This window comes from Scleropages formosus, chromosome 19 (assembly GCF_900964775.1).
Source record: "Scleropages formosus chromosome 19, fSclFor1.1, whole genome shotgun sequence".
Taxonomy (NCBI): Eukaryota; Metazoa; Chordata; class Actinopteri; order Osteoglossiformes; family Osteoglossidae; genus Scleropages; species Scleropages formosus.
This window is the reverse complement of record NC_041824.1, coordinates 22,464,622-22,479,983: the sequence shown is the minus strand read 5'-3', so window position 1 is coordinate 22,479,983 and position 15,362 is coordinate 22,464,622. Positions and strand designations below refer to the sequence as shown.

The 15,362-nt window shown below is 44.4% G+C and overlaps 1 protein-coding gene across 6 annotated transcripts in view; it reads right to left on the bottom strand.

Moving 5' to 3' along the window:
- LOC108939291 (RNA-binding motif, single-stranded-interacting protein 2-like) overlaps positions 1-15,018 on the bottom strand; it is a 29,322-nt gene extending 14,304 nt beyond the window's left edge. Inside the window, exons 1-2 of one of the 6 annotated variants that reach the window (XM_018760497.1) lie at positions 14,662-15,018; positions 3,035-3,192 (exon numbers count right to left, since the gene is read on the bottom strand). In XM_018760497.1, coding sequence (XP_018616013.1) covers positions 3,035-3,192; positions 14,662-14,733 — 230 coding nt within the window. In that variant the 5' untranslated portion in view covers positions 14,734-15,018. Of the gene's footprint in view, positions 1-3,034; positions 3,196-8,205; positions 8,488-13,281; positions 13,968-14,661 lie in introns of those variants that run through there. The other 5 variants (XM_018760496.1, XM_018760498.1, XM_018760501.2 and 2 more) reach the window with 5 other exon arrangements.
- Between the last annotated feature and the right edge of the window lie 344 nt (positions 15,019-15,362).

Below are 15,362 nucleotides of genomic sequence, written 5' to 3'. Positions count from 1 at the left end.
CCACTCACCGGACCTCAAACAAAAGTTATTTTCAGTAACACCGACTGTGACCAGTAAATCTCTGAACAACAAGTATTACATAATGCATGCATTAGATCTTAGCACTCCACAGTCTCTTGCTTGTAAAGAACACAAAAGCCTTGTGAGCCAAACTCATGTTAACAGTTCAACTGCAAGGCTCTTCCTCTGGCCCGCTGGCATTTCGGTCTCAATCGCACTATGGTATTCCACTCCCTTATGTGGGCAACATAGCAACAGGAAGATAGCATGTGCTTCTGCAATCACCACCCTGCAAAGGAGAGGTGGCCCCTTTGCACAGGTGGCGCAAAGAACACCTCCTGTCAGTTCCAGCCCATTTCAGAGAGGGACATGGGACAGTATGCGAGGTCACTCTATACTAGAGTTGGGTGTATTATTACTTTTCATGGCACAGAGGCAACACATGACTTCTGTAAGCTTTCCATCTTGAATCATCCCAAACATCTTTGATGTGTATGCAAGGACAAATTGTTTACCTTGTCCTGTGTGCTGGTCTATAAAACCATATGCCCACATAATAGCCCCTGGATCCTGTTGGTACATAGTAAATGGTACAGTACATGGAAACACAAAGGGCAGGGAAAATTACTTAATGGCAAAAGATGGCTTGCATATGCATACAGCCAACATCTCATCCCTCCACCCATCCATCCATCCATCTTCTTGCCCATTTGTCCTTCTAGGGTCAGGGTGGCAACAGGGATAGTAGAAAGGCCCAGCTGTCCCTGTCCCCCTGCAACTTCTTCCAGTTCAGCCCGGGGGATCCCCAGCCATTACCAGGCCAAGTGGGAGATATAATCCCTCCGGCGGGTCCTGGGCCGACCTCAGGGCCTCGTCCCAGTTGGACGTGTCTGGTATACCTCCAAAGGGAGGCGCCCAGAGGGGCATCCTTATCAGACGCCCGAACCACCTCAACCGGCTCCTCTCTATGCGGAGGAGTAGCGGCTCTACTCCGAGTTCCTCCCGGATGTCCGGGCTCTTCAACCTGTCACGGAGAGTGAGTCCCACCACCCTGCGAAGAAAACTCATTTCAGCCGCTTGTATCCGCGATCTTATTCTTTCAGTCATTATCCAGAGTTCATGACCATAGGTGAGGGTATGGACATAGACCAACCAGTAAACAGAGAGCTTTGCCTTATGGTTCAGCTCCCCCTTCACCACTACAGTCTGGTACAGCGACCGCATTACTGCTGCCGCTGCTCCCAGTCTGCAGCCGATCTCACGCTCCCTTCTCCCCTCACTTGTGAACAAGACCCCAAGATACTTAAACTCCTCCACCTGGGGCAAATTCTCTCCCCTTATCTGGAGGTGGCATGCCATCCTTTTCCATGAGACAACTGTGGACTCAGACTTGGAGGTGCTGATTCTCATACCAACATTTCATCACCAAAAAAAAAAATTACACTTGAACTGTTTTACAATTCCAGATTAAGGACCAGTATTACTTCAATTACTCCATCCTCAATGAGCCAACACATAGCGTGTTTTTTTTTATCCCAATCAACAGTGTAGTACAATCCAATTATATCCTATCAGAATTGACCCTTGTGTCCTCCACCCCCGTAATACAGGCAGTCCCCAACTTATAATTTTTTTCGACTTCACGATGGTGAGTTGACGATAGACATTCAGTAGAAACCGTACTTCGAATTTTGATTTTTTTCCCAGGCAAGCGATATGCGGCGGATACTCTCTAGTGGTGCTGAGCAGCGGCAGTGATTCGCATGCCCAAGTCTGTCATGCAGAGGTGTGCATTAGGTGTATTAAATTCATTTTCCTTACGATATTTTTGAATTACAATGGGTTTTGCGGAACGTAACTCCATATAACCACCTGTACAACATGACTTTTCACATGGATAACACAATATGCTCCTTTCTGAAGTCATATTAGTGCTCAAGTAGACAGCACTGTTCTATACAAACTTGTATGAATTCAGTAAACATCCAGCACTGCTAAAGCCTCAGCCCAGACACTACACAAAGACCATTAAAACTGAAGACATGAAGGAATAGAAAAATGAAATCCCCTGAGAAAGCCAAGAGAACATCAACTAGAAGGACAGAAATACAGACAGGGATGATGAGTGTTAGAAAACCCTGGCTGTACACCAGGTCCAAAATGGCTGTGAGGGTGTCCACACTCCACTGCAGGGTGCATGGACCCATGTCTACTCTACTTGCCACAGCTGGCCAATTTTGCCACCACTTGGCTCCACCTCCATCAGGGTGACACTTGAGCTCAAAATGTTGACACCAGCATAAAGTGCATTTTTCACACACCACCGATCTCAAACCTACCAACTGTGCACTCCAGTTAATGAATATATTTTTAAATTAACTATTTGTAAGGCCGGACCAGTTATGGTTTTGGGTTTTTTTTTTTTTTTTTTTAAAAAAAAAAAAGGTGCCGCCTCGGCTGTGTGAGCGTACGTGCGTGCCTGCATGCACTTCTGTATATGTGTATGCGCTATGACTGCACCAAGACGAAGAGCTGCTCTTGGCTTCGAGGTCGTTACTCATTTTTTTCCTCCACAAAAAGGCAGCTGCATTTTTCCAACTCCAAAGAGGGTTCACGTCAGGACATGCAGAATCCGTATCCCCCTTTACAGCCCCCTCATCTCTCCATGCTCCGTCAGCTTTTCCCCAGCCAGTTCTCCTCTCTCCATTTCCCCTTTCTCGCCCAACTTCACCTTCATTCCCATTCACGATGCTCTTCCATCTCTGTTTCTTACTCGAATTATGAAGTCCAACTCTATATTTTCACTTAATCTTTACTCATGCCAAGTCTTCCTAGTCTTTTCCAGCTGGATGAACTATCATGGTGCAAAAATTCAGTAAGCATTTGGTGGCAAAATTGGTGAAAAGATCAACGGCAGAACAAATGTGAAAGATGCTGAAATAAATATGCACATATTAGGTCGAACACATGGGGTGATCAAAAATGAATGACAGAAGTGGTAGAAACAGGGCGAAGCAAAGAGCAGAGCACTCACGGCTGGCACAGTTTAACCAGGTCCTGGTCTGTGGTTCCTGGATGAAGGCCACGTATGTAAAGGTTGGTTTTACTTAGCTGCTCCCCTCCCCCACTGCTGCTATTACTGTTGGTGTTTGGACTTGGTGGTGCCATCTGTTGGCTGGAAGACACATATGCCTGCTGTAGACAAAGAAAAAAACGGATTAGGTTAAAGACAAAGAGAGAAATTTGGTTGAGCAATGAATGGGTGCCAATAGTGAAATCAGGAGAACACACATCCCACTGGCAGAGAAATGAAAAAGAAACCAGATCATTAGTGTTTGGTTCTATTTATTAGGGTTGTTATGTAAATTTGAATACCACCTCTACCTTGCTGATAATTATTATGACTCTACTTTTTGTTTAACAGTGCGTCACACACGCACGGTAGCACAGTGGCACAGCAAGTAGCGCTGCTGTCTTACAACACCTGGGTGGTGCAAGATGACGTGGGTTCAATCCCTACTCAGTCTGTGTGGAGTTTGTATGTTCTCCCCGTGTCTGCGTGGGTTTCCTCTGGGTGCTCTGGTTTCCTCCCACAGTCCAAAGACATGCTGTTCAGGTTCCCACATAGCGTGAGAGTGACACAGAGAGAATGTGTTCCACTGATGTATGGATGAGTAACCCATTCTAAGTAGTGTATCTAGTAGTGTAAATCACCTTGGTGAATAAAGTATGTGGGTTGATAACACTAAATAGAGTTCATTGGAAGTTACTTTAAAGAAAAGTGTCTGCTAAATAAATAAACGTAAAATGTAAATGTAAACAGAGTAGTAAACAGCAAAATGTAAAATTTCACATTTTCAGAACCGCTTGTCCCATATGGGGTCACGGGGAACCGGAGCCTACCCGGTAACACAGGGCTCTGCTCACTCTTCAAAATGTAAAATTTCAACATAAAATTACAGACAATGTACAACTGAGTTAAGACTACAAGCTGTAGCTAATCAGTTTCAGACACCCATTTTTATATGATACACAGGTTGCCCTAAATCAGAAGTAAAATGACCAATGCAGTAAAGCTACTTTTAACAGTTTAATGTACCAAATAAAAATCTAATCAGTTTATAAAACTGTACAGCTGCTTAAGTGTGTTAAGTGTAGAAGAGATTAGATTGGCCATATTAAAAAACATCTAATGGGTACTTGGCAGATGATTACTAAAAACTCACAATTTTCCCTGTTAAACTTTAGAGGAGGGGGGGGGAAAAAGACACCCTTTGGAAAACAATAGAATTGACATGACAACAAACAAGTTGCAATTTAAATGTTACAAGTAGTATGAAAAAAATCTGGGTTAATCCACAGGTCAAATCTAATGCAGCTCTCCTTCCGAAACTGCTTTCTTTCCCAGCAGGTTCAGGCCCACATCAAGCTCTGCTTGCTAAAAATCACTTATCCAGGCCCTGGTGCAATTTGGAGGAGCCCATGTAGCTCCACAACATCACAGTGTAGAGACCAGTGGTCGCACCATCCTCCACTAGTTTCCAGGTATAAGGATTAGTGGTCCCTGCAGCCCCTGTGATGGGGACACAGCTGCAGCAGGAGCCATAAACAGCCCCTAGTCAACATGTGAAAAAGGCTGTCTCATAATTTCAAGATCATCATTAATCATCTGTTACTGGAAGAAGTGAAGAGCTGCATATAGTATGAACTTAAAAAGTCACAGAAGATCCTCCATCCTAGAGACAGCACCTCCGTTAGGAGGACTCACTTCCGTTCTAAACGGGTAACAAGAGCCAAAGCACATTTCAAACTACCAACAAAAATGGATTCACTGCAGTGCAGACAAGGGAACTTTATCATTTTGCCCAAGAAAGAATGATCTTTTGTTCATCTATTGTGTCTTTTCAAGAATAAACTTTACAGATACAAATAAACCTGTAACACTAGAAAAACTGTGCAAATGCCAATTAAATTGCCCTCTAAGTGCTTTCAAACCAGTATAATATACACAAGTGAACTTTAACCTCAGCCTTCCTTCTCAGCTCTTTTTGCTGCCAGACAGACAGGCTGTTCTCTTTCCCAGTTTGGTCTCCATCAGTGGGTTGTGGAGTATGAAATACCTCATTAGACGCATCTGTTCAATAGACCCGCAGCGGCACAATGGGCCAATTTGTTAGGCGCCTCAAGGTCACGGAACAGAGCCTCTGGCGGAGACTACTTCAGTGAGAAAGGGTATGCTTGAGGCTTGTGGTGGGGGGGAAAGGACAGCAGATAATAGAACAGTCTGACCAGTGGCCCCCAGGACTATGTTACAGAAACATCTCATTATTTCCCTCCTCTTATTAATCCAGAAAAACCTCTCCTTTACACTCCTGTGATCACGCAGTCTCCTTCACGAGCACTTCTAGGCGTTCTAATATGCACCCTTTTTGGTCTGCAAACTGAACACAAACAGAAGAAAAGGGGAAAAAGAAGACTGACAGGAAGGCTCTATTTTAGGGTTGAGTGAGGCAGTAATCCCACTTCCTCATGTTGCTGTGACCGCTTCACACAGCTTTTCCCTGACCAGCTGCTGCTGTATTAACGACCTCGGTAATAATCGGGTATCACATACATTTCCACTGATGCTGCAGCGTTGGCTAAAGAAATAAACAAACTGACGCTTCTCTCCAAAGTGGCTTACAGCGATTTATCCATTAATACAGCTAGGCAATTTTTAGGTAAATACCTTGCTCAAGGGTACTACAACAGGAAAAGTGATTAGAACCTTGGTTCCCTTGCAAGTGCTCTAACTATTGGTACCTGCTAGTCTCCAGTGTTACCTCTCGGCCATTACTCAATCTTTACCAAAGTCCATTTACAAAACGGTTGGCGCAGCAGGAGGAGTGTATTCCAACACAGGGATAAGAGATACACTCAATCCAATCAGTATAGGCCCTTTGAGGAGCCTACAGACCACAGTTTACTCCAGACTCTTCTCGGTGACATCAAGCCGTTGTATGCCTCACTGCGTCTGCCGGCTGGCCCATGAACCTGGAGGGATGTATCTGCAGCAGCTCATCAGGTGGGGAGCCCCACACCAGAGACACAGGCCTGGCTAATTGGGACCTGAGCTTGTTAGCAAAGGATGTTAATCCCTGTCATGTGCCTGCCAATCAGAGTGCTCCACCTGGTTACCCTGCTCTGCTGCTTCTGGGAATGTGGGGTCGACACTCAAAACCCACCCCTTCCTATCTGCCCCCGTCCTCAACTCTGTTCCTCTAGCTAGCAATGGGTTTCAAGCGCTACTTTGGCACAGCAAAAAGAAACCCCTCATTGCCGTTTCAACATGTTAAGAAGAATAATGGCCCCCATCTATCTGGTGATGACATCAAACTTGTTTTTGGAAAGTTCCTCTGCCTGACATCATTTGCCCATGAAGAAAAAAATGCAATGATGTCATCCCTGCCTCATCTCGCCCCATTTTCACATTTCCCTCTTTGAGTACGCTGGAGTGTGTCACTTCCTGACAGCAAGCTCAAAAAGGTCTTTCTATATTTGTAGAGGTCCACTTTACAAGCCATCTTGCCAGCAGACTTCCTGAGCACCTTTATACCTGTGAACAAAAACTATGGTATCAACACAAACTTTTAATTTTTCATGCAACCTGTGTGAAACTACCTAACATGTGGCTGGTTACACACACACAGCTGTACCACTTGATCACAACCTGCAGATTAAGAAGCTGTAACAGCTTAAGCCTTTGTATAAAGCCTAAACAAGAGACTTTCATTAAACAGAAAAAATAAGGGAGAGTGTCTATTTCTCCTTTTATTCTAACATCAAGCATTTTTTTTTTTTTATAGAAATTATACAACTTACTACCTTACTACTTTTACTTGTACATCAGAATGCTGGTAAAATCATAACCCTATAACTGCTTTCTATGCAGTACTGAAATTTGACTACCCTTTGCTGAACTTTTATTTCTCAGCACATCTTTCCTTCAGGAGGAATGGATCTTGCCAGTGTCCTACACTATTACGTACTGTACTTACTGTCACTATACTTCATTGAATATCAGAATTATGGAACATGAATATTCAAAAGAAATGTTGGCAAGTTCAACTATATTCTGGGATTTGTGATAAGGCTCCATCAGAAAACACAAAATGGGGGGGGGGGTGGGGGAGAAATCAAGCAAACAACTGGCACGCTGCCCAACAAAAAACAGGACATGGCATGTTGGGGCTCAGTGGATTTCCCCATGGGGTTTGTCAACAAGTCTGCAGGTATCAGATCTCTACAGGGTTATGCGACATCTCACATTGAGTATTGCAGCACCTTCCAAAACTCACTGGAAAAAATGTCACGGAGGCTCCACTGCAGTACACAATGGGTAGGGGCAGATCAGCATAGCTGAAAACCCATGTGTTTGTGGGAGCAGGTGGAGAAAGTGAACAACAAGAAAGAAAAAAAAAAAAAAAAAAAGACAGGTGAGTTTGGGACACTGTCCAGGAAGGGATGTTTGATGTCCCACAGAAATGACAGCAAGGGAAGCACTCACACAAACTTGTGCGTCTGCTCCCATTAACACAGACATGGCTGGGCCTGAGAACAGGCCAGGTGGCCCCAGCCTGGGGGAATATGATCCCACCGATAACTCCTAAGACTGGGACAAGAACCCAACAGCAGCCACAAGATTTATTCAGCTTTGACAAACAGCACTTTTTCCTCTGGCAGGGACACAATTGTGTGTCTGCTGTCTGTCAGATAAACAACGAGTACCTGCTGCGGCAGATACACACTGCATGTGCTCTGCAGTTGGTGTGCAGGTCTGCATGTAATGGGTTCATTTAAAAAGGGTCTGATTAAATGAAATCTGCCCTTACAATAAAGAAGAACGCACTGTTCCCAGACTCAAAGGCTTAATGGAAACTTCAGAGAAACTCTACTCTCCAACATCAGTAGCTGAAAAGTTCACAAAAGTATATGGGGATATTAATAAGATCTTCCTGAAGAAGCAAATGCAAAAAGGTTAAAAAAAATGTATTCAACAGTTTTTTTTTTTTGGCCAACAAAGATATCATTCTGGCAAAAACAGCCCAAAATGATCCATAATAAAAGTTTTGCCTACAATAAACCTGACCACAAATGTATCAAATACAGACGTGACAACCATCACAACCATTATAAATAAATCTGTGTGAACTACAAAAGTCTTACCTGTTTGACATAAGATATTCGTAAGGGCACCGTGGAAAAGATCATGTTCTCCACAATGCGTGCGAACAGGCAGTCCGCGAAATGGAAACAGAAAGTGACTTCTGAGCAGCCTTTAGCCTCTTCCCTTCAGATCCAGCACACTCCAGTGTAGCATTACAAACATCTACATACAGTCACAGTCTGGGGCCTCATTTTCCCCTTCACATCTCCCGCTTTCAGACGAGCTACTCCAGTGTGCATGTAAACAAAAGCCAACACACTCTCTATAAATCTAGAAGAGCAATACCTAAGAGAAGTGAAAGGAGGATTGAGAGACCTCGGAACATTAAAAAGTTCACTGCACCAGAAGAAAAACCTGAGTCCACTGTACAAGCAAGCTAGACCACCAACTCCGAGACAAAGGTATGAGAAATGGAGATTAAAGAGAATAAAGAACAAGACTGGTGTGGGAGGTGCGTGGCAGATTCTCAAAAGCAAGGAGGGAAAGGGGGGGGGAGGGGGGGAAGAAAAAAAAAAAAAAAAACCTCCTACCACCAGAGAAATTTCTTTCCTTCCAGCAAGAAAGCTAAAGGGAAAAAAAGTCAGGTCAGAGGTGCCTCCTTGCTGTCGGATTTACACATCTCCTCTGTGTGCGACTTAAAGACTGCACTCGTCTTTAATGCACGGGTTGGGGGGGGGGGGTCCTTCATCTGTGAAAAGACGGCAGGAGCCAACACCCCTCCTACGACGAGAGCATTGTTTGGGGCTGGGATTCCGGGAATTCCGCAGCATTCATGGGAGTGTTCCAAGCCCCGGTCATCGGCACTGTGAGGAAGGGAACAGCGAATCTCAGCCGTGCCAAAGTCAATGACACAGACCATCGCAACACGCCAGCCTCCTCCTTTCATATTTTATGAATAACATTTCCAAGGAAAATTGCTACACTGAATGTTTTCCATTTTTTAACTTCAGTGAAAAGTGATACAGTTCTCAAATTGACTATGAACATTATTTAACACTGCATACTTATAAAGTTAAGAACTGATTAGTAAAAATGTAGAGTTCTGTCAGCATTAATTTTGATGGGTTCATAATGAAGTACTGAGCTGTATTCCTTCACATCAGGATAAACTGAGTTGATGACAATTAACAGCTGAACTACTTAAACCAATAACAAATGCCACACCACACACAAAACAGCAAGGCAACTTAGCCACACACTTATAAACAAGAAAAATGTAATTATTATATACTTATAACTACTTAAGACTAACAAAAATTCAGATCTAATGGCATCTGAGAGTTTGGAAAGATCAGCATTTTCTTATCTGGTAGACTGCATCTTTAATCTCTGATATAGGAGCTGACGTACCACACCCTCAGCCATACGGCCCTGTTCACACCTGCTGACCCCCATACCATAGTAGCTGCCCTGGCCTGTCCCTGCACTCCTCTTTCAGTGGCAGAGTTCTGTCTCCTACATCATTCCTGCAACATCTGAATTTTGAGTCACCTGAAGAACAACACATTACTCTCAAACATATCCATCCAACTGTCTATTGGCAACCCTATGGTACTGGACGTGGCCAGAAAGGAAATGTCTCAAATTATTCACACAACCTGTGTATTGTTAAAAGTATGAAGTATTTTATCTAACTGGGAAAGAGTCTCTATGCATAAAAATTAACAAAATTTATCTTATGGCTACATACTTATGTAAGCGTTTTCTTTGTTGTCTGGTAACAAGTTCAACTTCCTTTGGACATTTTTCCCTCCTTGTGGCAAAATTGAAAAGGTAAAGCAAAAGCCCAATTCAAGCAGGACGGAACTTATTTTTGAAACAGAATTTATGTATATTATATTCAAATGTGTTTTAAGAAATAATGTTTAAATTATCTGCGATGGACTGGCATCCCGTCCAGGGTGTACCTCCTCTTCAGCCTTGCGCGAACCCGCTCGGAAAAGCAGTTATTGAAGTTGGTTGGTTGTTTAAATTGTGCAACGTTTAAAAGGTACTTCAGGGAGATTGATAAAAACCAGTAAAAGAACTTTCAGACATCAAAATACACAGGAACTTATAAACAATTTATCAGTAAACATATAGTTAACCCATTCTGGGTTATTAATAGTGCAGTAAAAATTTCTAATGTAGTGCAAGATTAGAAGGGGTTCCACAATGAAAGAAGACTGCTGTCCAAGGCATGCCAAAGACACTGCGGTGATTTATTTAAGTTCAATTACAACGTCAGCTTTATTTCACTCACGCAGATAGGCTGAAACCGCTTGCCCCAAGCAGACTATAAGAAGAAATTTGAGGCAGTCCTCATGTATTGGCAGGTGCAGGGTTTGATATAATAATGACAAACAACTATGTTAAGAGACACTATTTTGGTCAGTCACAAACACATGTCCTGCAAGGACATAACTGTAGAAGGAAAGAGGACAGCCTTGATGGTGCTCAGCTAAGCATTGGGGCAAACAGTTGGTTTTGTTTTTGAGACAAATACTGTCATGCTGCCAACCTGTGAATACTGCAAAGGTATCTGACCACTGAGTTATCTTCATAATCTTTTTGACCACTTTCAATAATGGAAAATTCATCAAGTATAGATATATTCTCTTCATCAGCTCTCAACTGAATAATCTTTAAATATATTTGCTGGATTTAAAAAGCTGATCCATCTTTGAATAATGCACACAGCGGATGTCAAGGAGCAAAGTGAATTGTTGTTGCACCAAAACCCTTGAGCACTCTGCACATTGTTAAATCTGAGATCTCTCCTGTGTCAGATAATATGATAAGAGCTATATTTAAAGCAGATATATCCATCCATTCATCGTTTAAAGGTCCTTAGTGGAAGCATAGGGAACACCAATCCAGCACAGAGCACTTGCTTGCTTGCATGCATGCATACACACACACACACACACACATTACAGGGAAACTGGACTCAACAGTTTACCTGCATTGGAGTGCAAAGGGACACAGAACCGAACACAGGGAAGATGTGTATGTTGGTAAGATGTTATGGTGAAAACACTGCTCGCTCAGCTAAACAGCTCAAAATACCAACAGCAGATTTAAGAGAGAAACTTTATGTGGACAGAAGTGTTCTTGGCTGAGAGCAATTCTGGATGAATTCTGTGATGCCACATTCTCCATGTTGGCGCCTACACATGTACACACTGTAGTGTTGTGTCACGGAAGCAAACTAAACTGCAGTCTTCTGCTAAGAAATTGAGGCATAATCTGCCACAACCAAAACAAGAAACATTTCTCAATCTCTGTTTACAACTCCGCGTTCAGACATCTCCAGAGCACAAATAAAAAAGGGAAACTTTTACCAACTATAACAAACCACTGTGTGCCAACTGAAATTCTATTCCACACTGATTATCTGATTTCATTTTCAAACTCCACAGGCACAGGCCACACACAGTTTCCCCGGCATTATTTCGGAGCATTCGGGAGTTTGAAAGTGCTGCTGTTGCTCTCAGCAGGGCACTGATTAACGATGACTGGAACCAGCACGAGTTAGTCACGCACTAACAAAGCAAGCGCCATTGTGCTTCCATTAAGTGCACTAAGGGGTGGTGAAGGGCAATGGTGTACAAGTGTGTTCGGTACTGTGGGTACATCGCGGTAGGTGGGCTCTGGGAGTCAGCTCTGGAGTACACTGCATCAAGAAAACAGCTTTCTGATGCTTATTTCTGCTAAACTGTGAGAAAATACCACAAACAAATCCAACTTCACCTTTTGAAATTTTTAAGTAATTTTTTTTTTTGCAATATTTAGTATTAAAATTTTAATTTAAACACATTTCCACAGTCCTCCCTCAATGTGTTGCTTTGAGCCAGGTTCATTTGTCCAATAAGCAATGCATTAAACTGCTTATGTGCTTTCCAACTCTGCCCTTGCACATGTGCGCTGTGGACCCAACAGAGGGTACATGGGTGACCTCATCAAATCATAATTTTGTTACTTGAGTAGTGTAGGATAATTTGGCAGCCTTGTCACTCGCAAGCCCAGCATTTATCTTTTTTAATAAAGACGAAAGAAAAAATGTTTAAGACAAAAGCCATGCAATTAAAAAAAAAAAAAAAAAAAAGATCCTGTAACTTAACAAGGTGAACAATTTTCCTTGCATCTTTGACTCACCAGTAGCACTTTTTGCAGAGCAATACCATATCTTCCTAAATATTGATCAAGTACATTTGTGCTACCGTAAACAATTTGCATTTAACCATTGTTAAGAGAAAGAATTTGTATCCAAAACTCTGTCCGGCTTACATTTATTCACTTTGCAAAGCTTCACACATACAAATGTTTTGCTGAAGAATTTCAGGTTAAAGAACCCACAATGGTCACAGCACGGAGCACTCCCGCCTCACAGCACCTGGGCTCAGACATAGGACTGAATCCAGCTGTCTGCACATTTGCCCGATGTCTGTGTGGGTTTCCTCCCCAGTCCAAAGACATGCAGTTCAGGTGAACTGGAGATGCTAAATTGCCCATAGTGAGGGTACCCTGTGACGGACTGGAGTCCCGTCCAGGGTGTACACCCACCCAGTGATTTCAGGACAGGCTCCAAGCCACCGTGACCCCGACCAGGACAAGCCAGTAACAAAAGTGAGAGAGACAGATACCATTACACAGCAAATGCAAGGAACCGGAGATACCATCCTGTAAGAACATCAATCGATTTCCTCTAAAACCACCCCACAGACATGTGGCACTAAAACTGGTAAATGCTAGTTAAAGCAGGAGTCCCCCTGAAACAGCTGAATGAGTACTAAAGCATTCTTCATGCCTACTTCCCACTACCTCAACAGCAGGTGATATTTAGGACTGTTCCCTTGCAATCTAAAGGCTTCTGGTTCAAATCCCACTCCTGCATTACTCCTGCACGTACCCTGAATTGATAAAGAAAGAATACCTTGCAGTATAAATGGGTAAATAGTGTAAAGCTGATTATGTAACACTGTAAAGTGCCTGGGACATAGGTGTCAGCTGAATAAAGGTTAACCCTAACAGTTTCACGGGGGTATCCCAGCATCCCAGCAAGCACTGCACTCATCCATACGACGAGGGCTCACCAGGTGTTCCTCAAACACTCCTGAAGGTTCCGACAGCACAGGGGAGGCAGCTCCCACGCGGTCTCATCCAAATGGTGGCCAGCGGTTTGAGTCAAGCGCGACCATCGAGCGTCTCGCCATCTGAGGTCTTAACCTCACTCAGAACAACGTCGAGCTGCGATGGGCAGATTCTCGGTGCAGGAAGGGGTACGAGGCCAGAAATCCACCCCGAAAACACACATGATCCAGAGGAACGTATGTCAACCGAGGTTGGTGTTACTCAACAGTTAAGGTTAGTAGGTTAGAAAGTTAAGTGTGATCTATATCAGCTGCCCTAGCACAGATCAGATCTCACCAAGAAGACCTCAAGTGTGGGAGAGAAGGTGCACTGATTCGCGTTACCTAAAACGTGCAGCATAGTTCACAGGTGGAATTTTGGGAAAGCGATTAATATTTCAGTACATCCTCTCCTAGGCGCGGATTTACGAACGGACAGATATTTTATTCACATATGCTGTTGTCAAAGATTTTGTTCGACGACTAGTTCAACCAATCTGAAATGAAAGCAGCACGAAAAGCACGTAGTAGTGGCGACTGAGGTGCTGTTAAGGGTTAATGAGTATTTTCTCATTTAAAAGGCAGATTAAATGAGCATTTCGGTCGTTCGAAAAGCCGAGCTCCGACCAGCCAGTGCTGCAGTCGCGCGAGTCGCTCGCGGGCTGCGCGCTCCGCGCTCCGCGCTCCGGCACCAGCGGGCACGCACGCACACACGCACGCACAAAATGTCTGCACTTTACACGATTGAATCGATTCTTGACGTTTCTCGCAATTTTTACCGTCGGTCGAGTCCCGCCGTCGTGCCGGGCCAGGGGTGGGGCGACATGTTTGTTTTCTTTAACAAACATACGGCAAAGAAACTTTGCCGAAGTTGAGCTGCCGCATTTTCCACTGGAAGAGAGCCGTTTCCTGACCTGAGGCGAGCGGACCGTGCGTGTCAGCGGGACCGAGCCGCGCGCCGGGGCTTCCAAAACGTCGCAGCGGTGCCTCCAGTACGGCGCCCACAGCCTGCGACCACCGCACCGCGCCCTAAACCGCACACCGGCGTTCTCTCTCTGAAAGTTACCTCTTCTTCCCTCGACTTCTTTTTCATAAACCCGAATTGCCATAAAACACGGCTCACCGAGAGAGCGAAACGCGCCACGGCTCTTCCACGCCGTTCAGGGCGCGGGGTGTTTGCGAGAAACACCGTGTGACTCAACTGAAGCGCTTCAGTGAGTGTAGAGTGGGCAGCGGAGCTCCGGGAGGAGAAGCGCTCTCAAGGACACTGCAGCTCCCGCGTTCCGCGTCCGTCCACAAACGCAAACAAATGGCCGCTTCACGAGCCAGGCGAGGCGCCGTTACCTTTTTGCCGTTCCTGCCGTTGTAGCCGTTGTGGAGGCTCATTCCCGTCCTCGCAGGCACGGAGAGCAGCATTTTCACAGCGCTACGTCCGGCGCCGCGAGACCAGCCGAGGCAGCCGGCTGACGTCAGCTCGGGAAGTTCGGCTCGGGATCCGGGCCGAGGGAAACGGCTATGTTTCGTTAAGCGTTTCACCTCCAGTCGTCGTTTCTGCCTCCTTAACTCGAGTGGTTCGTGCTGTTCATCGAATGAAGTGTTAAAACAGAATTCCCCTTCATTTTAAATATTAAAACTGATGTGTACATTTAATTTAAACGAACTCATCCCGTTCGAGCGTGAGTGGCCGCTTAACCCACGTGACGAGTCTAAGCCAATGAGAGCAGAAAGTGTTGAGGTTCGTTGAATTAAACTGCAGCCGCACATACTGTACTTCTCCGAAGGGCGAGAGATCCCAATTTCAGCACAAGGAAGGTTCTTTGTTCTTGGTAATCGAAGTCCTCGCTGGATATTCGAAGGGCTCGAATTTAACCCCGCTGGTGTAACAACGTTTAGTCGAACCTTATCATTGCTTCCTCTAGTTTCTGTATGTTTCAATATGTTTGGCCCCAGCAATACCTGACAAGTTGATGATGGGCTGCTGGCAAAGGCTGGTCAACGGTATTCTCATTGGTGAACAGAAATGAACATGAAAATGCATACAAATC